The 23700-nt window shown below is 41.9% G+C and overlaps 1 protein-coding gene across 1 annotated transcript in view; it reads left to right on the forward strand.

The window, feature by feature from the left end:
* UCK2 (uridine-cytidine kinase 2) overlaps window positions 1-23700 on the forward strand; it is a 57225-nt gene that overhangs the window by 2984 nt on the left and 30541 nt on the right. The window contains exon 2 of the mRNA XM_011933441.1: window positions 1560-1686. Within this exon, the coding sequence (XP_011788831.1) occupies window positions 1560-1686 (127 nt within the window). The remainder of the gene's footprint in view (window positions 1-1559; window positions 1687-23700) is intronic.

Here is a 23700-nt window from a genome sequence, read left to right on the forward strand (position 1 = left end):
TCTCAAAAACAACAACAACAAAAACAACAAAAAAAACAAAAAAAAAGGGCACTAATTCCATTCATGAGGGCCCAGCCTTCATGACCTAATCACCCCCCAGAGGTCCCACCTCTTAACGCTATTGTTTTGTGGATTAAGTTTCAACAGAGGCATTTTAGGGGGACACAGGCACGCCAGCCTTAGCAGCAACTTGTCATATAGTTTGTATCCTAAAAACAGTAAAACTCAATAGCTCTGGTTTCTTGAGTGTTTGGGATTATTACATGCCTACTAAGATAGGCATTCCCTACCTGGCCATTTTACAGATGAAGGAACTCAGATTAAAGGAGGGTAACAACCTTGCCCAAGGTCAGACAGCACATCTGGATTCAGACACCAGCTTGTGTGACTCAGGCTTATTTTTCTCTTCACCATGCCAATCCTGCCTCTAGCAAAATACATGCCGATTTCATGATACCACTTTTAATTTCAGCAAATTATGTTATCATTTTCAGTTAACTGATAATTAGCTGGAAGGTCCTTGGAAGGTAGAAGGGGTTCTGATCATCATTTTTTATTCTTTCATGACTTCCACTTGAAGGTCCTTGCTTACTGAAATGAAAGCCATAAGTCCTCTCATCACCCTTGGTAGAAGGGTGCTAAATCATCCTTGCGAAATACTTGATTGAAACTGTTAGTCATCTGGTTTGGCTCTCATCAATCTCTTTGTTCATACGCACAGTCTCTTAATCTCCGTTTTCCCTTTCTTTAGAGTACGGTAGTCTCAGATGATAAACTTCTAAAGCTAATTTCTTCACCCCAGTCCTGGAGTGTCTGTTCATGCTGCATTCTGAACAACTGAAGAGCAAAGTTGCTCTTGCTAAGGCAGCCAGGGTCAGAACAGTGCTGCTTCCAGATCAGAAAACATCCATAGGGTGTAGTCTGGCCCACTCTTGATGCGGGCACAAGGCAGAGACGAATGGAGATGATGGGAGGTCCTTTGGTGTAAAAACCTCATCTGCCTGGAGCCTCAGGGTTAGCAGTGTTTCACAGCCCGTCTGAAGTGCCAGCACTTGGGAAAACTTAAGAGAGAGATGTTTGGGAAGTATTTCAAGCACTGCTTTGTGTCCTTAAGGAACAGTGAGTGAATGGCCCGCTGCAGGCTGAGTCTGATGTCAGTTTTTGACTTCCCTATAGTAGCACATCGGGTGGCAGCTGGCTGCAACCCAGCCTCCACTGACTTTAGGGCCAGCCAAGTGAGTTCTAGTTTCAGCCCACAGGTCTTATGTCGTTGCCGAGGGACCTTTACAAGACACTTAAACCCTTAGTTTCCTCTTGTAAATGAGATTTTTAAAAAGTGCCTGACACACAGAGAGAGGCCATCAACAAATGTTGGATACCTTCCCTTTCACTTCCCTTTTTATGGTTCTTGAAGTTTGGAAAAGAAGCTTGTTAGATTTGTGTATAGAAATAAAGAATAAATAATAGGACTTCCCTAGGTAGAAAAGAAAAACTATTTTTTTAGGGATTTTGTTAGGCATTTGCCTACTTAGGGATCATTCTGATGGTCTGGTTCTCAGCTGTCCCCAGCCAGATGGGGAACATCGGAAACATATTATGTGCGAGCTAGTGGGTCCAGAGAAAAGAGGTAGACAGCTATTGCGATGTCCATCAGAGGACACTGTCTTCTCCAGTGCCAGGTACCAGGTATGCTAAAGATCTACTTTGCAGATTGACCCTGATAAGGATTTATGCACTTGAGGGCTCATCTCTGGAGACACACGGAAAATTAGCAAGGCAGAGGTTTGGAGTAAAGAAGTCTGCACAGAGTGAGCAGGTTGTATGTTGGAGAACAAGCCATGTTGGCCATTTGTTGTGAATGGTGTGAGGAAAAATGCTTCAGAAACATAGGCTTTTCTGGATCTGCAAGCACCAGCATTTTTGGTGTTCTTTTTTACTTCAGTTTTAGATTAGAAGCAGTATTGTTTCCTGATTTTGTTAAGCAGATCTTCAATATTTCATCAGCAGTATGGGTTAAGCTGGCATTAGAAACTATGCTGGGAACCACCCGTTTGTCTGGGAAAATGTGTTCCCAGTGTTGCACAGTGAGTGAACTTTTCGATGGCAGTGTGCTTGTAAGTTGGGGACTGCCTGTAGGGCATTTTGTGAAGAAGAGAACATTCTTTTCAAACCAAGGGCTTCTGAGAGATAAAGGGAGTTGTCATTGGAACCAGATGCTAAAAAAGCATGCTTGAAATTAGTTTTGATTTTACTTTAGTACAGTTGAGCCAAAATAACCTCCAGCAGGGTGTTCCTGCAATACAAAATATTAGTAGTAGACTCATGGAGGTCATCTAGTGGTTCCTGATTGCGAGTTTACGGACTGATTTGGTTTGTGATGAAAATTACATTCCCTGAAATTTATATAGAAAGCATGTATTATATATCACTTATATAATGTATTTGTTAAATATGGCAATCACCTTATGTGTTTTACAAAAAGTCATGTAGTTTTTTAGTAGTTCCTGCCTTATTTTTTGTTTTCCTTTTTTTTTTTTTAAGAAGGAGTTTTGCTCTGCAATCTCGGCTCACTGTAACGTCCACCTCCTGGGTTCAAGCTATTCTCCTGCCTCAGCTTTCCAAGTAGCTGGGATTACAGGCGCCTGCCACCATACCGGGCTAATTTTTGTATTTTTAGTAGAGACAGCCTTTTGCCATGTTGGTCAGGCTGGTCTCGAACTCTTGACCTCAGGTGATCCACCCGCCTTGGCCTCCCAAAGTGCTAGGATTACAGGCATGAGCCAACATGCCCGGCCAGGTCCTGCCTTATTTTTCAATATCCAGGTACATGACTCCACATATCAGGGTCCTAGATCTGCCACCTCTTGTGCATTCTTTGGCTTTTGTGATAGTCACACCCAGGGTGCCAAGTGAGAATAGATTTTTTAAAAAGGACATTTCAGAAACAAACGTTTCATTATTTTTATAGGTATCAGTATATTGTGTATGGGGTTTAGGATTTCACCTCATTATGCTTCAGCCTGATTATTGGGTATATAAAAAGTAATTAGAATAGAATAGTATAAAGACGAGAAAACTTTCATGACCCAAACCTAACCATTAACTAACAGTTAACACTGTTACAATTCTTTCTAAACTTTTAAAAATATATGTATGGAACCTATATATATAAGTAAGGTTTTAGGCAAAAAGGTTTTGGATAAAATTGAGATTTTAGTTTTATTTAATTTTTATTTTTTAGAGACACAGTCTTACTCTTTCACTCAGGCTGGAGTTCATTGGCATGATCATAGCTCACTGCAGCCCCAAACTCCTGGACTTAAGTGATCCTCCCACCTCAGCCTCCTGAGTGTCCAGGACTACAGAGGTGAGCCACCATGCCTGGCTAATTTTTATTTTTTCTACTTTTTGTAGAGATGAGGGTCTCACTGTGTTGCCCAGGTTGGTCTTGAACTCCTGGCCTCAATTGATCCTCCCATCCTAGCTCCCAGAGTATTGGGATTACAGATGTTAGCCACTGTGCCTGGCCAAAAGTGAGATTTTATACACACACACACACACAAACTTACACTTTTGATAATGTATCCTGAACATCTCCTGTATTACCAAATATTATTCGTAAACATGTCCTTTGGTAGCTGTACACATCACACCATATGTGTAGTGTAATAAAACTTACAGCCCCCATTATTGGTGACCATGTAGTTTGGTAATCCACTTTTGTGCAATGATGGGCATCTTCGTAAGTTAATTTTTTGTTCTTTAATTATCTCCTTAGGATAAATTCCTAGAAGTGGAATTCATTGGTTAAAAGACTAGACGTTTTTTATACTCCTTCCAAACTGGTGTGCAGAATTCTTGGTGCTTGCTGTTGGCAGCACTGTGAGTATTTTCCCAGATGCAGTGTGTTGCAGGGGTGACAGTACCGAAAGGCCCCCCACCCCCTGCAAAGCATGGCAAGTGCAACACAAGATCTGCGATGGCAAACACCAGGAAGACAGTGATTCCCATCATCTTTTGACATTGCTTTTTCCCCCATTTTTTTGGGAGGACAATTAGTGTTCTTTGTCAATTCAGCCATATTTCTTTCTTTTTTTTTTTTTAAATGTACCAAGATAGACTTCCTATATTATATTGCCTTTTTAAACGCCTTTCCCGCACAAAAAAGAGAGCTACCGACAGACTGTCCATTCCGTTTCAGTAGGACGCTTTTCAAACAAAGCCAGTACCATGAGGATACAGTAAAGGAGGTCTGAAATGAGCATGCCACTGATCACCAGCCAAGCACTCTGATGACAGAGCTTGGAAGCCAGGGTCTGGGGTAAGCGAACTGGGATAACCACAGTCGTTAACGACAGATTAGGGAAGAACACTCGCACAATGAGACTTTGCTTTCATCAACAGTGACAGAACTCAGGCCAGTTCTTTTGATTCTAAAAAAGTGTGAGATCAAGCCCAGTGCTTACCACCTGCTAAGCAGAAAGATCTGATCCCCTTTCCCAAACCGGTTATTTGATGTGAGGCTGGAAATGGAAGAAGGGCGTCTAAAACTGAGTGGTGGGCTAGGTAGTATGGGGAATAGGGAGAGGAAGAAAGGGAGGAGCAGGGAGCAAAGGTACTTTCAGGGAGCAGTATTTTAAGTCTTCCTGCAAGAGGAAGTTAACTGGGAGATTGGAGTATAGGCTGTGCTAAGTAGCATATACCAGGAAGTAAACACCTCTTAGGAGGCTGGCTTGAAGTTGTGAATTAGTAATGCAAGCTATTGATTTTTTTTTCAAGTATTTGTTAAGAGTGAATTAATTTCTATAACTGTGAAAATGGCTGTAGGACAAGGTCTCCCCTGCCCAATTGTGGTTTCAGGTACTACTTTTCACCACTTTGAACCTGGAGGACATCTGTTTTTTAGAGACTACCTGAAAAATGTGACTTAGGTTCATTGTACTTTTATTGAGGGCTTGGCGCTGGAATAAGTGTACACAGATTGCTAACATAAGATCCCCGCCCTTGATATATTCAGTTTAGTGGCAGTGAGAGGAATAATATAAATAGATAATTTTATTATTCTGGCAAAATATACATAAAATTTATTTTCAAGTTTAGAGTTCTGTGGCACGCTCATGTTGTTAGGCAACCGTCACCACCATTTATTTCCAAAGCTGTTTCGTCTTCTCTAACTTAAACTCTGTATCTGTTAAACAATAATTCCTCCCCATTCCCAGGCCCTGGCAACCACCCCGCTACTTTCTGACTTAGAATTGGACTATTCTAGATACTTTAGTTAAGTAGAATTGAGAGGTGACAACATGCTAGCAGCACTTGCTCTTGGCGCCACCTCAGCTTCCATGTCCACTCTGGCGGAGCTTGAGGAGCCCTTCCACCCACCACGGCACTGTGGGAGCCCCTCTCTGGGCTGGCGGAGGCCAGAGCCGGCACCCTCTGCTTGCTGGGAGGTATGGAGGGAGAGGCGCGGGTGGGAATCAGGGCTGTGCGTGGCGCTTGTGGGCCGGCCAGCTTGAGTTTCAGGTGGGCGTGGGCTCGGTGGGCCCAGCACTCGGAGCGGCCACATTGAGGGGCTTAGCATCCGGGCCAGCAGCTGCGGAGGGTGCAGCGGTTCCCTCAGCAGTGCTGGCCCGTCAGCGCTGCACTCGAATTCTCGCCGGGCCTCTCAGCTGCCTCCCCGTGGGGCAGGGCTCGGGACCTTAGCCCACCTTGCCTGAGCCTCCCCAGAGTGCTGCTGCCCTCTGCTTTGTGGCGCCTGGTCCCATCAACTGCCCAAGGGCTGAGGAGTGTGGGCACACGGCAGGGGACTGACTGGCAGCTGAGCCTGCAGCCCCGGACTGGGATCCACTAGGTGAAGCCAGCTGGGCTCCAGAATCTAGTAGGGACTTGGAGAACCTTTATGTCTAGCTAAGGGATTGTAAATACACCAATCAGCACCTTGTGTCTAGCTCAAGGTTTGTAAATATACCAATCAGTACTCTGTATCTAGCTAAAGTAGTGGAGACTTGGAGAACTTTTCTGTCTAGCACTCCGTGTCTTGCTGGAGGATTGTAAACATACCAATCAGCACTCTGTGTCTAGCTCAGGGATTGTAAACGCACCAATCAGCACTCTGTTAAAATGGGCCAATCAGCTCTCTGTAAAATAGACCAATCAGCTCTCTGTAAAATGGACCAATCAGCAGGATTCGGTGGGGCCAGACAAGGGAATAAACACAGCCTGCCAGAGCCCGCTAGCAATAACTACCTAGGGCCCCGTTCCACAGTGTGGAAGCTTTGTTCTTTCCCTCATTGCAATGAATCTTGCTGCTGCTTGCTCTTTGGGTCTGCCCTGTCTTTGTGAGCTGTGACACTCACAGCAAAGGTCTGCAGCTTCACTCCTGAGGCCAGCAAGACTACCAACCCACCGGGAGAAATTAACAACTCTGGAAGGGAGGAAGGTTCCGCAACAAGGGTTCCGCAGCAACTCCAGACGTGCTGCCTTCAGAGCTGTAACACTTACCGTGAAGGTCTACAACTTCACTCTTAAAGCCAGCGGGACCACGAACCCACCAGAAGGAAGAAACTCCAAACAGTCCGAACATCAGAAGGGACAAACTCTGGACACACCATCTTTAAGAACTGTAACACTCACTGTGAAGGTCTGCGGCTTCATTCTTGAAGTCAGTGAGACCAAGAACCCAACAGTTCCGGACACAGAATCACACACCATTTGCCTTTTTGTGATTGGCTAATTTTACTTAACATAATTCCTCAAGACTCATCATACTGTATTGTATGTCAGAATTGTCTTTTTGAGGCTACATATCATTGTATGTATATATCAATTTATTCATCAATGGACACTGGATTATTTTCACCTTTTGACTGTTGTGAATAATGCTGTTATGAACATGAGTGTATACAGATACATACCTCGGAGGTATTGTGGGTTCGGTTGCAGACCAGGGCAATCAAGTGAATGTCGTAAAGTGTCACACAATTTTTTTTTTGTTTCTTTTCCAGTGCACATAGAAGTTATGTTTACACTATACTATAGTCAGTTGAGTATGCAGTAGCATTATGTCTAAAAAAATGGCAGAGACCTTAATTTTAAAATGCTTTATTGCTAATGGTCATCTGAGCCTTCAGAAAGTTGTAATCTTTTTGCTGGTGGAGTGTCTTGCCTTGATATTGGTGCGTACTGACTGATTATGGTGGTTGCTGAAGGCTGGGGTGGCTGTTGCGATTTCTTAACGTCAACAATGAAGTTTGCCATGTTGATTGACTCTTCTGTTCATGAAATATTTCTCTGTTTTATGTGGTGCTGTTTGATGGCATTTTGCCGATGGTCAAACTTCTTTCAAAGTGGGAGTCAATTTTACCATTCAACCCAGCAATCAAAAAATAAAAAATAAAAAAAATTAACATCAGTTCTGTTAAACCCTGCAGCTGCTTTATCAACTAAGCTTATGGAATGTTCTAAATCTTTTGTTAGCATTTCAACAATGCCCACAGCATCTTCAGCGTTAGATTCCATCTCAAGAAACTACTTTCATAAGAAGAAACTTGTTTATCATAAGAAGAAACTCCTTATTTGTTCACATTTTATTATGAGATTGCAACAATTCAGTCACATCTTGAGGTTCCACTTCTAATTCTAGTTCTTTTGCTATTTACACGACATCTGCAGTGACTTACTCCACTGAAGTGTTGAACCCCTCAACATCATCCATGAAGCTTGGAATCTACTTCTTCCGAACTCCTGTTAATGTTGATATTTTCACCTCCTACCATGAATCACAAATGTTAATGGCATCTAGAATGGTTTATCCTTTCTAGAAGGTTTTCAGTTTACTTTGCCCAGATCCACCAGAATCATCACTTTGGCAGCTATAGCCTTACAAAATGTATTTCTTAATAACTTGAAAGTCAGAATCACGCTTTGATCCATGGGCTGCAGAAGGGATGTTGTATAGGCAGGCATGAGAATAACATTAATCTCCTTGTACATTTCCATCAGAGCTCTTGGGTGACTAGGTGCATTGCTGATGAGCAGTAATATTTTGAAAGGAATCTTTTTTTCTGAGCAATAGATTTCAACAATGGGATTCAAATATTCAGTAAATCATGCTGTAATGAGATGTGCTGCCATACTGGCTTTGTTGTTCCTTTTACAGAGCACAGGCAGAGTAGATAGAGCATACAAGGGCCTTAGGATGTTTGGAATGGTAAATGAGCATTGCCTTCAATTTAAAGTCACCAGCTATATTAGCCTCTAACAAGAGAGCCATCCTGTTCTTTGAAGCTTTGAAGTCAGGCATTGACTTCTCTAGTTGTGAAAGTCCTAGATGGCATCATATTTTAATAGAAGGCTGTTTCTTCTACATTGAAAAAATCTTTAGTGTAGCTACCTTCATCAGTTATTTTAGCTAGATCTTCTAGAAAACTTGCTATAGCTTCTATATCAGCACTTACTGCTTCATCTAGCACAATATGTTAGGGATATGGTTTCTTAACTTAAGCCTCATGATCCAGTCTCTGTTAGCCTCAGACTTTTCTTGTCTGGCTTCCTCATCTGTCTCAGCCTTCACAGAATTGAAGAGAGTTAGGGCCTTGCTCTGGATTAGGCTTTGGTTCAAGGGAATGTTGTGGCTGGTTTGATCTTCTATCCAGACCAAACTTTCTCCGTATCAGTAATAAGGCTGTTTTGCTTTCTTATCATTCATGTGTTCACCGGAGTGATACTTTTAATTGCCTTCATGAACTTTTTCTTTATTTCTAGCCATTGATTTACAGTTAGAGACATGTGAGTCTTACTTGAACACTTAGAGGCCATCCTAGGGTATTAATTGGCCTAACTTTAATGTTGTTGTGTTGCAGGAAATCATAGGGAGGCCCGAGAAGAGGGAGAGAGACAGTGGAATGCCCCGGTGGAACAGTCAGAACATATACCTTAATGGATCCAATTTGCCATTTTACATGGGCGTGATTGGTGGCACCCCAAAACAATTACTGGGGGGAAAACAAAGATCAGACTGTTTCTGTGTCTATATAGAAAGAAGAAGACGTAAGAGACTCCATTTTGTTCTGTATTTGAGATGCTGTTAATCTGTAACCCTACCCCCAACTTTGTCCTTTCAAGAGACATGTGCTGTGGTGACTCAAGGTTTAACAGATTTGGGCTGTGCAGGGTGTGCTTTGTTAAACAAGTGCCTGAAGGCAGCCTGCAGGTTAAAAGTCATCACCATTCTCTTACCTCAAATAGCCAGGGACACATACACTGCGGAAGGTCGCAGGGACCTCTGCCTAGGAAAGCTAGGTATTGTCCAAGGTTTCTCCCCATGTGATAGTCTGAAATATGGCCTTGTGGGAAGGAAAAGACCTAATCGTCCCCCAGCCTGACACCCGTAAAGGGTCTGTGCTGAGGAGGACTAGTATAAGAGGAAAGAAGGCCTCTTGGTAGATGAGATAGAGAAAAGCATCTGTCTCCTGCCAGTCCCTGGGCAATGGAACATCTTGGTGTAAAACCCAATCGTATGTTCTATTTTCTGAGAAAGGAGAAGACCGCCTTAGGGCTGAAGGTGGGACGTGCTAGCAGCAATGCTGCTCTTTATGCACTAAAAAGGTTTATGGAGATGTTTGCATATGCATATCAAGGCACAGCACTTTTCCTTAAACTTATTCATGTCACAGAGATCTTTTTTCATGTGTCTTATTGCTGACCTTCTCCCTACTGTGATCCTATTATCCTGCCACTTCCTCTTTTCCAAGATGGTAAAGATAATGATCAATAAATACTGAGGGAACTCCAATAAATACTGAGGGAACTCAGACACCGGCATCCTCTGTATGCTGAGCGCTGGTCCCCTGGGCCCACTTTTTCTTTCTCTTTGTCTCTGTGTCTGATTTCTTTTCTCAAGTCTCTCGTTCCACCTAGCGAGAAACGCCCACCGGTGTGGAAGAGCAAGCCACCCCGTCGGTTACAATAGTAATAGCAAAGATCACTGATCACAGATCATCGTAGCATATATTATAATAATGAAAATGTGTGAGATACTGTGAGAATTACCAACATGTAACACGGAGATACAAAGTGAGCACATGCTGTTTGAAAAATAGTATTAACAAGACTTGCTCCACACAGGGTTGCCACAAACCTTCAATTTGTTTAAAAAAAAAAAAAAGTATCTGTGAAGTACAGTGAAATGAAGTATGCCTGTATCTACTTGAGTTTCTACTTTTAGTTCTTTTGGGTACATCCCCACAACTGGTACTGCTGGGTCATATGGTAATTCTATAGTTTTTTGAGGAGTTCCTCTACTGTTTTCTACAGTGGCTGTACCAATTTACATTCCTGCCAGCAGTACACAAGAATTCCTTTTCTTTGCATGCTTGCTAACACTTGTTCTTTCCAGTTTCTTTCTTAAAAAAAAAAAAAATTAATTGCTGTCCTAATGGGTATGAAAGAGAATCTCATCATGGGTCTTTTTTTTTTTTTTTTTTAAGAGAGAGGGTCTTGCTCTGTCACTCAGGCTGGAGTGCGGTGTCGTGATCATAGTTCACTGCAGGCCCAAGCGCTCCTCCGCTTCAGCCTTCCAAAGTGCTGGGATTATAGGCGTGAGCCACCACCAGCTAATTTTTGAAAACTTTTTTGTAGAGGTCTTGCAGTGTTGCCCAGGCTATTCTTGAACTCTCAGCCTTAAGCAGTCCTCCTGCCTTGCCCTCGTAAAGCACAGGAATTATATTAATAGGTTGAGCCACCGTCCCTGGCAAAAGTTTTAAATTTTGATGAAGTCCATCTTACCTATTTTTTTCTTTTGTTGCCGTGCTTTCAGTATTACATGTAAGAAATCATTGCCAAATCCAATGTTATGATGCTTTATTTCTATATTTTCTCTTAAGACTTAGAGTTTTAGCCCTTAAGTTTAGGTATTTGATCTGTTTTGAGGTGGTGTTTTTGTTTTTTGTTTTATGTATGGTGTAAAGTAAGGAAAGTTCTAACTTCATTTTTTTTTTTTTTTTTGCATGTGAATGTCCGGTTTTCCCAGTACCATTTGCTGGACGATAATTTTAATATGTGAATGAAGATACTTCTGCTCACAGGAGATTTTGAGCCTAAGTGCCTGGCTGCAGGGTTCTGCTTTAATATGTAGGAGGAAGAGATTCAAGCCTCTCGCTCTATTACGGGGAGACAGCACACTACAGGGAACTTCCCTGAGGGAACTTTCTGTGTACTGTTTCCTAGAAATCTGTAGGAACCATTTCAAGTGACATGGAAGGAGGTTATTAAGGTAGGATTAGAAACATGTATTTATTGTGCTGCTTAATATCCAGTCTTCAGTTATATATGTGTTATTATTTTACAGAAGGCTTCATTGGACAAAAATTCCTTGTTAGTTTTTTTTCTTTTTTAGAAGGAGTTTCACTCTGTTGCCCCAGCTGGAGTGCAGTGGCGTGACCTCGGCTCACTGCAACCTCCGCCTTCCAGGTTCAAGCCATTCTCCTGCCTCAGCCTCCCAAGTAGCTGGGATTACAGGCATGCGCCACCATGCTTGGCTAAGTTTTGTATTTTTAATAGAATCGGAGTTTCACCATGTTGACCAGGCTGGGCTTGACCTCCTGACCTCAAGTGATCCGCCAGCCTTGGCCCTCCCAAAGTGCTGGGATTACAGGCGTGAGCCACCTGGCCTGGCCCCTGTTAGTCTTTAGTATGGTGTTCTCTTTGTGTAGGGGGAGTCAATTTTGTGTGTGTGCGTGCGCGTTTGCTTATTGTAGCTATTTCTCATGGTATGGAAAAAAACAGGATTTCATACTCTTAACAGGATACCCTGCATGAGGTGGGAAAATATACCTTGTGTTTTAAAGAAAAATAGTTTAACAAATGGCTTTCATCTGTGATGTACTCCAGACTTGCTGCTGCTTCATGCTCTTTCAGTTGTGCCACAGGCGTGATCCCTTAGCATGTGTGCAGCTGTGGGCTAGAGGGTTGAAAGCAGGTCCTGTTTCTCTTTCCTGGTGAACTCCACAGGGACACAGCTGCAGGTCTTTTTGTAACGCTCTGTATATGCACAGGAAGTGCCTTACAACCCACTCTGTTAGATCTCATTTCCTTTTCGGTTATTTGCCCTCTGTGCTCTCTGGGTGTCAGCCTGGCCTGCCTTTTCAGGGTTCAAGGAGTTGCTGGATTGGTGCCCTCTTGTGGTCTGCCTTTGATGTGTTTGGGATTTTGGGAGCTGAAGGCAAAGAAAGCATAAGTGAGCCACCGAGGAGTAAGGAAGACATGACATTGAGAAGATAACATAGGGAAGTTAAAAAAAAAAGTCTTTGGGTGAGGAAATTGTTTCTGAATATAACATGATAAAATCAGTTTAGGTTAATCAGTTTAACTGTATCAATAAGAAATTTCTTTGCAAAACACTACATAAAAAGACAGCTAACTAGAAAGAATTTGTGATACAAATGAGAAATGGCCAGTTTTCTTAATACATAAAGAGCTTTTATATCAATAAAAGACCAATAACTCAACAGACAAGTGCAGATAGGATATCAACAAACCAGTTCCAGAAGAACAGAAGCCTTTTAGGCATATACATAATCTTTTTTTCTCTCTCTCTCTTTTTGCCAGCTGCTCTAGCCAGTTTAGTTATTTTTTATTTTTATTTCTTTGAGACAGGGGCTTGCTCTTGTCACAAAGGCTGGAGTATAGTGGTGCAATCTCAGCTCACTGCAAACTCCACCTCCTAGGTTCAAGCGATTCTCCTGCCTCAGCCTCCAAAGTAGCTGGGATCATAGGTGTGTGCCACTATGCCCAGCTAATTTTTGTATTTTTAGTAGAGATGGGGTTTTGCCATGTTGGCCAGACTGGTCTTGAATTCCTGACCTCAAGTGATCTGCCCGCCTTGGCCTCTCAAAGTGCTGGGATTACAGGTGTGAGCCACCGTGCCTGGCCATCTTTTAGGCATATAAAAGATGTTCACCTCACTTAAAATAGGAAGGCAAATTAAACAGACCAAAGGTTAGATATCGTTAAGAGTAAGGGGGAAGTAATACAGTATATATAAATTGATGGTGGGGGCTAGCTGGGCATATGTATGGAAATTTTTAAAAATGCAGAATCTTTGCCCTAGCAAATCCACTACTGGAAATCTATTCTACAAATATATATGTATGTCCATACATTAAGTTCATTTCAGAAAAAGTTGAGACATAATTTATGTCTGTCATTGGAGGACTAGCTACAGTTCCTTCATATAATGGAATACGTTGAAGCCCTTGAAAAGGAAGCAGTCTTAAAAGTATTGACAGGAAAATCTTTGAGATACATAAGTGAATGAAGGTGCAGACAGCATGTATTAGTGTCTGTGTTTGAAAAAGTTCATTCACACGTGGTTTTATATGTAGGGACTGTCTCTGAAGGGATGTACGTGAAACTGAAAACAGTAGCTGCCAGAGAAGTGATCAGCAATCTGGCTGGGAGATAGAGTAGGAAGGAGACAGGCTTGCTTTGTGCCTTATACTATTTTGTACATTGTGAATTTTGCATCATGTTGGAGATGGAGAAACCAACCTCCTTGAAAAGGGCAGTCGAGAGAAGTGGAGTAAGATATTTATTCAGCGCAATGTTAATTATAAAAAGTAAAGTAAGTAGAAAGACCAGGGTACGAACTACCAAAAAACAAACCAACAAACACAGAAAAGAAAACAAAAAAACCCCCCAGAATGTCATGTCTGGTTTTAGGTTGCCAAGATTTAATAATGAAGAAGGGACAGATTACAGAATTCTGAGATAGAGAATAGAGAGATAAAAATAAAATGTAGTTATCTTAAAAGAAGTAAGTATACAATTGACTGAATATACTTCACCCCTTACTGGAGGAATATCTTTCCCATACAGGGCGGGAAGAAACTGATGACCACCATCTTGGAGACAAGCTACCATGCATGCATATAAACATGGAAAAGTGCTTGCCAGAATGGTAGCTACATTTATTTCTAGCAGTAGGACTCAGCCAATCATTTCTTTCTTTCTTTTACTTGTACTTTTTAGAAAACAATTATTACATTCATTTTTTAATAATGAGAAAAAAATGAAGTTTCCCATTTCTGTGTAATTCTTTATATTTTCCTGACCTTCTCTTTTTTCACTTCCTGCAATGTGAAAACCCTTTCTCCCATTGGGCTGTCTTGGTTCATCATCAGTAAAACTTCCGTATTCTCAACGCTTTCTTTTGAGTGTCCTTTACCTTTTCTGTCAACAACTTACTGTTTCCTGATTTCCCTGTTTTCCCTGCCAGGCCTCGGAGAAGCTTTTCCCACATGCTGCTTATATTTGGGCCTTAGTGCCTAAAGGTGGGAGGTGGTGCTTCCTTTTTACTTCCAATTTCTTTCAGACCATTCTCCCTCCCTTCCTCCTGCCTAAAACCCCAGCTTTGGATGTCACATTACCAGAGCCACTCACTACTCCTGAGCTATTTCTGTCATTTTATCTCCTACCTTTCCAATGTCTCTTTCTTTCCAATATCATTCCTTCCTTTAGTTCTTGGCAATTTCAGTGTAAACATAGGTAATCGACTTTAGCCATTATCTCTCTGTACCTTAGACCTTATCATTACCAGTAATTGCAGTCCTCCATAACCTAATTTAATGCATCCCATCCTCTGAGGACAACCTTCTATTTTATGAATTTACTTCTCTACTACTTTTATTTTAAAAACAAAAGAGACAGCGGTAGATGGAAACCTGATTCTGCCTTCATAAGCACTGATTCTCTGTGCTCCACAATAACCTGGGCCATTTCCCAGCCTACTTCTTGAGGGAATGCTTTGTGATTTGATTGTTTATAGATATTATGCTGGACCCCTGTTGACTCCAGTAGGGATGACACCATGTTTGAGAGACTGAAGAAAAGACCCGGAAATACCGAACGAGACATAGGGTTTATTTGGTGGACTCACATACAGAGCTGTCCAGTGACGATAGGCTTGGCAGGAAGCATGCTGCTACGTTTTGTAAAAAACATGTAGATTATATAGCATTTTTGTTTAGCATCCTCCACCTGGCAGCCTCCCAAAACAAAGGGTCTCCATCCCCTGCATTAAAAGGGATAGGCCAGGGGTTTGGATGTCTTTAATAGATAAAGAATGAATCTTCAGGTTGGCCACTCTTGGATTTCTCAGCCTGGAACTCCAAAGCAACACTCTTCTCATTCTTAGGATATGCTTCAGTTTGGCTATCAGGTGCCTCTGCCATACAACAGAAAGATTTTTTTTTACATAAGAATTCCTTTTCTTCCATCTATACATTGTTAAAATGGAAGATTTTTTTTTTTTTTTAACCAAGGACATGAAAGGCCTTGCAGTTGCTTGGGCATGCTAGGAGAGGGTGCCGTCCTTTGCCCTGGTGTTTTCTTAGGTGGCCGTGGCAGGAACACCAACGCTAAGGAAATGGGTGCTTTTTCTTTCTTTCCTGGAACATAATGTATAACCACTAGTGTGTTGTTTTAATTGTGTAGTGTGGTTTAATAGTATGATAATGTAGTTTTGTGCCATTTTATAGATGTGAAGAAAATAAAACTAATGGGAATGAATCAGTGATGAAGTTTTCAACTGAGTTACCAAAAAAAAAAAAAAAAAAAAAGCTTCCTAATGGACTTTCCTGGAAAGATTTGTCTAAATGAAAATTTGGTGGATCTTAAAGAAGATAATAATTTTTATTGAACATTTGGTTATGCTAGCCACTATCTTAGGCATGTAGCTTATTAACACTTACGGCCCATTTGTGGAGTATACATGGTTACCTGCAGTTTAAAACAAGGATGCCAGTGTTCTAAGAGGTTGAGTTGCCCGAGATATCACTAGTGTGGTAGAGTCAAGAATCAAGCCAGGTCCTGTGTACACTGCTCAGCCTGACTGTAAAGGACTATGTAGGGAAACTCTCTGAAATCACGTTTTTCCTCTACTCTCACACCACAACAGTTAACACAGAAGACTTCTGTGACCAATTGTGGTGAGAGAGGGGGGATTTCCTCACACAGCTAGGCACAGACACCAGTTGAGTGTCCTCCAGTTTACTTGCTACAGTATTTACCTGGAGAGTGTCAAATCCCACAGGTTGGAAACTCAAGTCTCTAAGACTGGCTGTGCCCCCTGTAGACATGCAAACCTGAGCTTCTGGAACTTCTGACTTCAGGTTGAGATTCCCATAACCCCCTCTTTGGGTTTGATTAATTTGCTGGAGTAGTTCACAGAACTCAGGGAAACACGTATGTTTACTGGTTTATTATAAAGGACACAGATGAAGAGACACACAGGGCAAGGCATGGGGAAAGAGGTGTGGAGTTTCCAACCCCTCCCTGGGGTGCCACCCTCCAGGAACCTCCAGGTGTTCAGCTATCCGGAAACCCCCCGCACCCAGCCCTCTTGGATTTTTTGAAAGCGTTCCTTCCTACAATGCTCAGCCCTCTCAGGGGAGGGTTTGAGACCCACAATCTGAAAGGTGCGGAAAGATTAGATTCCTGCCTCGTGCCAGGTGAAAGGAAGGCAGGAAAGAGATTCTGTTTCCTGAGGCGTAACACACCCAACAGTATCACAAAAGACTGTAACAAGGGCTGTGGGAGTTATGAACCAGGAACCGTGGTTGAAAACCATTATAAGTCATAACACCACAAGGACCTATATTTTGCTTTTTAGAACATTGTAGTAGGTGGGTAGTTTTCATCCGTCTTGCTTTTTGAAATCCATCTTGCCCAGAAGTTTATTGGGTATCTCTATGGAAACACAACACCTCTCTTAAATGGCAATTTCACACATCTGCAGCCTAATAATTGCTACTCATTTTGAAGACTCTGAAGCACACCACTGGATCTGGAAGTGACTTCTTAGTCATCAAGGAAACAGTAGATTAAGTCCTGTGCTCAGTATAGTTTTACTTCTAAGTTGAGTATTTAGTAAGTATGATAAATTATTAACCAGGATATTTGATGAGGTAGACACGCCTATATTCCAGACAGCAGCGGTTTACCATTAGAGCAAACAGAAAACACCAGAAAATTCTGCAGGACAAGTTTGTAAAATGGAATGATACATCTTTATGACATACATCCTCTGCAAGGAGATAAAAACAATGTATGTACAGGAGTGTACATAAATAAAATTTGAAGAAAGTACTCACATCCTCTGTGATTTAAAAAAAAGAAATGGAATATACCCATTAAAAAAGTGACAGGTGTATTAGTTTTCTATGGCTATAGTAACAAGTTACTACAATCTTGATGACTTAAAATGACAGAAATTCATTCTCTTACAGTGCTGGAGGCTGTAAGACTGAAATTTAGATGTGGGCAGCATTGACCTCTTCTGGAAGGTCTGAAGGAGACACATGCCTCCATCCTGTCTCCCAGCTTCTGCCGCTGTTCCTTGCGTCACCCCAGTCTCTACTTTCACCTTTACATGGCTTTCCCTCGTGTCTCTGTGTCTTCACCTTTTCTGTTTCTTAGAAGGACATGTGTCATTGGGTTTAGGGCCCACTCTGATTCAGGGTGATCTCATTGTACAATCCTTAATTACACGTGCAAAGACCTTTTTTCCAAATAAGGTCACATTTTGAGATTGGGGGAGTTAGAACATGATTGTATATTTTGGGGGGCAACAACGTAACCCACTTATAGCTTGTCCACTGGCCCCCCAAAATTTGTACTGTGTGCAGAATACGTTCACCTCATCCCAATTAATTATTAACACTGCTTTGTGAGGAAAAATTAAGAATTTTGAAAAGTGAGAGGCTAAATTTCTGGGGTAAATAAAAAGACAAATGGCAGAAGATGGATGGTCGCTAATCTGTTTTTTAGATACACATTTTGTTTTGAGATAGTTGTGGGTTCACAAACACTTGTAAGAAATAATACAGAGAGATCCCATGTTACAAAAGACACCAGGATGTTGACATTGACACAGTGAAGATACAGAACATTTCCATCACTACTGCTGTTTTGCTGTTTATTACCTGCCCTGGATTTCCTGCGCCTCCGCCGCTCCCTGTCCCTAACCCTGGTCCACCACGAATCTGTTCCACAGTTTTATATAAATATAACCATACCGTGTGTAACTTTTTGGAATTGCCTTTTTTTACTCAGCACAATTCTCTGGAGATTCCTGCAGGTTGTTGTGTATCAGCAGTTGTTCCTTTTTATTGCTGAGTAATAGTCCATTGTATGGATATACCATAGTTTAACTGTTGGCCTAATGAAGGCCATCTGGGTGGTTTGTAATTTTCGGCTCTAACAAAGCTTATGTGAACATATGTGTATATATTTTTGTGTGACTGTGTTTTCATTTCTGTGGGATGAGTACAATTGCTGGATCATATGGTAGTTTAGTTGCATGTTTGTTGCTTTTTTAAAGAGCAGTTTTAGGTTCCTAGCAAAATTGAGTAAAAGACAGAGATTTCTCTGATTCTCTTTGGCCCGACACACGCACAACCTCCCCCATTATCAACGCCCCCCATCAGAGAGGTACGTTGGTCATAGTCATGAACATACATTGTCACATCCTTATCAACAAGTTCATAGTTGACATTAGGGTTCACTCTTGGTGCTATACATTCAGTAGGTTTGACAAATGTATAATAACATGTTATCCACCATTATAGCATCATACAGAATAGTTTCACTGCCCTAAAAAAATCCTCTGTGCTCTGCCTATTCATCCCTGCCTTTCCCCTAACCTCTGGCAACCACTGATCTCATTGTTGTCCTTATAGTTTTGCCTTTTTTAGAATGTCATATACTGTAGTTGAAATCATACAGTATGTGACCTTTTCAGATTAGCTTCTTTCACTTGGCAATATGCATTTAAGGTTTCTCAATGTCTTTTCATGGCTTGCCAGCTCATTTCTTTTTTTTCTTTTTTTTTCTTTTTTTTTTTTTTGAGACAGAGTCTCTGTCTGGAGTGCAATTGTGCGATCTCGGCTCACTGCAGCCTCCACCTCCCGGGTTCAACTGATTCTCCTGCCTCAGCCTCCTGAGTAGCTGGGACTGACTACAGGCATGTGCCATTACGCCCAGCTAATTTTTGTATTTTCAGTTGAGACAGGGTTTTACCATGTTGGCCAGGGTGGTCTCGATCTCCTAACCTCATGATCCGCATGCCTCGGCCTCCCAAAATACTGGGATTACAGGCGTGAGCCACCGCGCCTGCTGCCAGCTCATTTCTTTTTGGCACTGAATCACATTCCATTGTCTAGCTGTACCACAGTTTACTCATTTACCTACTTTAGTACATCTTGGTTGCTTGCTTCCAAGTTTTGGCAATTTATGAATAAAGCTTCTTAAATCCTATGTGCAGGTTTTTGTGTGAACATACATTTTAAACTCCTTTGGGTGAATACCAAGGAACATGGGTGCTGGATTGTATGGTAAGACTGTTTAGTTTTATGGGAAACTGCCAAATTGTCTTCCAAAGTGGCTATACCATTTTGCAGTCCTACCAGCAATGAGTGAGAGTTCCTGTTGCTCCACATCCTTGTCAGCACTTGGTATTGTCAGTGTTCTACATTTTGGCCATTTTAATAGGTATGTAGTGGTACCTTGTTTTAATTTGCATTTCCCTGATGACAATAGATGTGGAACATCTCTTCATATGCTTATATGTCATCTATATGTCTTCTTTGGTGAAGTGTCTGTTAAGGTCTTTTTTTTTTTTTTTTTTTGAGACGGAGTCTCGCTCTGTCACCCAGGCTGGAGTGCTGTGGCCGGATCTCAGCTCACTGCAAGCTCCGCCTCCCGGGTTCGCGCCATTCTCCTGCCTCAGCCTCCCGGGTAGCTGGGACTACAGACGCCCGCCACCTCGCCCGGCTAGTTTTTTGTAGTTTTTAGTAGAGACGGGGTTTCACCGTGTTAGCCAGGATGGTCTCGATCTCCTGACCTCGTGATCCGCCCGTCTCGGCCTCCCAAAGTGCTGGGATTACAGGCTTGAGCCACCGCGCCCGGCCTGTTAAGGTCTTTAGACCATCTTTTGTCAGGTTTGTTTCTTACTGTTGAATTTTAAGTTTTGTGTTTTTATTTTTTGGTATATTTTGGATAACAACCTCTTTCAGGCATGCCTTTTGCAAATTATTCTCCCAGACTGTAGCTTGTTGTCATTCTCTTGGCAGGGTCTTTTGCAGAGTAGACCACCATGCCTGGCTTGAGGTTCATTTTTTTGGTCAATGGATATCCATTCAGTTGCTTCAGCACCATTTCTTGAAAAGGCTGTCCTTCCTCCACTGAATTGTATTTGCATCTTTGTCATATCAGTTACTCATATTTGTGTGAGTCTGAAATAAGAGTTGGGCCCATATCTACTGATTATTGTGTCAGTTTCACAAATTAATAAAAGAAAATCATTATATTCAAAGGATGTTTGCTTTTTATTATTTATTATTATTATTTTGTCAGTAGTAGATTAGCCCTGAAAATTTATGATGACTTTCAGTGTGATGAACTTACTCCTCCTTATACAGTAACATGGTCTGTGTGGCTTTGGGAGTTCTTTTCTCTTTTCTCTTTTTTGATTCTTGGAGTTTTGGGGCCCCGGAGATGGTGGTGATGAATGACAAATTCAGCAAAACTTAGAAAGGAACAGTCGAGGGAATTGAGATAGCCAATAGAGGACTTGAACCCCTTTCTTCAAATGCTATGAGGAATAAATAATAAGATTAGTTTTCAAAGATATGAAAGAGACTCTCAAAAAGGAAGGGAAGTGGGTGCTTGGCATTGCTTTCTCTTTCCTTCCCCTGTTGCTCTGTATTTGGGCATTAGATGTGGGTGCTGGAGGAGAAATTAAGAAGAAATTTTTAAAAATCTTGATAACTAGACAGTCTGATTTCTGATTTTCCAGTTTGGATAAGCATTACTGCATGGAGGAGTTCACTAAAATATACTTTGTACAACAAAGCACTGTTGTGCTGTTACATCCACATTAAGTGTTTACTCATGTGTGGCCTGCAATTTGGAAAGATTCAGCAGAGGATCCAACTGGCACATTGTGCTCCCTTGATCTATTCAGTTTTTTAAAAACGGAGGAAAGTCAGCTTTCGTTTTGTGTCTCATACCCAAGGACTTCAGTTCTTCCCTTCAGTCCATAATTTCTGTAATAAGCGTATTATCTTTGCTCAGTAGACCAGTCCCTAGCAAGTGGGTGGGTTTTGGTGTGTCACCCAGGATAAGGGGCCCAGTTTGTTGTTTTTCACTATCCCAATTTGCCTCTTAACACTGAAGTCAAAGGGGAAAGAAATAGACCCAGCCTCACTTGCACCCACAAGGCAGTAATAATTCATCTTCCAGCAGGTCTCCTCTTTGTTTCTGCCTCTTGGAGAGGGCATCATGAGCGGCAGTTCACCAAAGTTAGCAACAAGCCTGGATCCATTCAGGTTTTTTTGGTGCTTGTGCGTGCGCACGTGTGTGTGTGTGTGTGTTTGTGAGTGAGTGAGATGCCTTTTGTGTTTGTCCTGTGGGGACAAATACAAAGTAGGATCCATAGATTCCATGTTCAGCCTTAGCATAAAGACTGAAATTAATTACTATTCTTTATGGAATAATTTTAATTCAATTGCGAGGGATACATTGCCCCTTGAATCTTAAGCATAGCCCTATTTTGTCTTTGGTTGGTGGTAGCTGTTAACCAGGCTCTGGGTGAGCGTCGAACTTGGTCTCACATGAGCCATGTAGACACCTCTTTGCCTTTTTGTTTAAGGTGATGTAGCAGGCTAGGCTTGCTCCCAGCACTATGGGAGGCCGAGGCGTGTGGATCACTTTGGGTCAGGAGTTCGAGACCAGCCTGGCTAACATGTTGAAACCCCGTCTCTACTAAAAATGCAAAAAATTTGCTGGGTGTAGTGACGCACACCTGTAGTCCCAGCTACTCGTTACGCTGAGGCAGACGAATTGTTTGAACCTGGGAGGCGGAGGTTGCAGTGAGCTGAGATCACGCCGCTATACTCCAGCCTGGGTCACAGAGTGAGACTTCGTCTCAATAAAATTAAAAAAAAAAAGACGATGTAGAAGAACCGTAGTTCTCATTTTTGGCCAATTTGCCTTCCAGATTTTCTCCGTCATGTTTACCTATATCTTTTACATGGTTATAGTCACAGTATTTGTACTATATTCTCCATTATCCCCTGTCCTCATATTTATTTATTTACTTAGGGGTTTTTTTTTTTTCCTATCTTGATCGATTTCACTGTAAGTTACTTGGCAAGAGGGTAGACACGTTGATTCTTACTCTACTGCTTTTTAAAATGGGTTTACCAGTTCACAGCACAACAGCCGGCATGAGTGTACCAGTTTTGATGTGGTAAAGTTTTAAACAGTTGATTTGCTCATTTCTGCTCCCGAAAGCACCTACATGGGCTCATCTGTTTCCCAGAGGATTAATCCCAACCCCCTGAAGCGTGGACTTAGACACCATTTTCAACCAAAGGATGAGTTGTAGGGGATCAGAAGTGACCTACCTTTCTCTTTTCTTGATGAAATATTTGTCAGAAAAATCAACTTCTAAGGTAGTCCAACAAACATGTGCTTTGCAGAGCCCCTCAGGGAGTAAATTACAGAGCCTTGCTGAGAATGTTTTGCTCCTGGTGGTTCCAGTGTATTCGGTATACACACGTTGGCACTACACCCCTGCTTGTAGGGTTATTGTGGCTCTTTTCTCATCAGAAGATTTCCATCCCCTTCTGATGAGGTGGCAAGACAAGCCAAAGCAGTTGTGTGGTGGCGAAGAGCACGCGTCCTGAAGCCAGCCCACCTAACTTTGAAGCTCAGGCTCAACTGTTTTTCAGACGTTTGACTTTGGTCCGAGTCACTTAATCTGCTTCTCTGACTCAGTTTCTTCTTATGTAAAATAGGGACAATAAGAATACCCACTTCATAGAGTTGATTTGAGGATTAAATATAGCCAAGTATATATGAAGCCCTTAGAATAGTTCCTGGCATATAACATGTTTTGTGTGTTAGCTGTTATTATCTTCACTCAGTTAATTTTGAACCACTTAATTTCCCAGTGCTAGTGAGTGTAAAGAGCAGAGCCAAACATGTAATTACATAAACCCAGAAATGAATTTTTCAAATGTCTTTTCTAGTAATAGAGCTTAATGAGATTGGCATTTTAGGGAAAAGTCCTAGGAACCTGTTTATGTTGGTGACTGTTGATCAACCAGAAGATTTCTCAGGCGCAGTCTAACATCTGTGTCTTTCTAGGCTGGACTACCTTTGCTGCACCAGCAGATGGATCAGGAATTAAAACTGGGAGCTTCTATTGTGGGGAATCTTTCATCTTCTACTGTTAATAGTCTTTTGGGTTTCCCTCTCCTGGGTGCTACTTTTCTCTACGGAGAGCTTGGTCTGTGGCACAAACAGGTGCTGAAAGGGGGAAGATACACCTCTGGGTAAATATCCGGAGATCGGCAGGTGACAGAGTGCCCAGTGGTCTGGGGACACTGGTTCAGGCAAATGTTCGTCACCCTACCCTTTAAAACTCACATGGAAATGGCTTGGCTGATAAGTAACTTGTGGTTCTTGGGATAATTAAGGCAGCCTGATAGACCAGAACAAAGGATTTCCTCAGCTTTCAAGAGAACGTTTCTACCAAGAGCCATGTACTAAGGAGTGCTGGTTATGTGGGTGTTGACATCAGTATTAGTATCACTTCTGTTGAAAGTGACAGAATAGTGTACCTCATTATTTCAG

The sequence above is a fragment of the Colobus angolensis genome, unplaced genomic scaffold (assembly GCF_000951035.1).
Source record: "Colobus angolensis palliatus isolate OR3802 unplaced genomic scaffold, Cang.pa_1.0 Scaffold126, whole genome shotgun sequence".
Taxonomy (NCBI): domain Eukaryota; kingdom Metazoa; phylum Chordata; class Mammalia; order Primates; family Cercopithecidae; genus Colobus; species Colobus angolensis.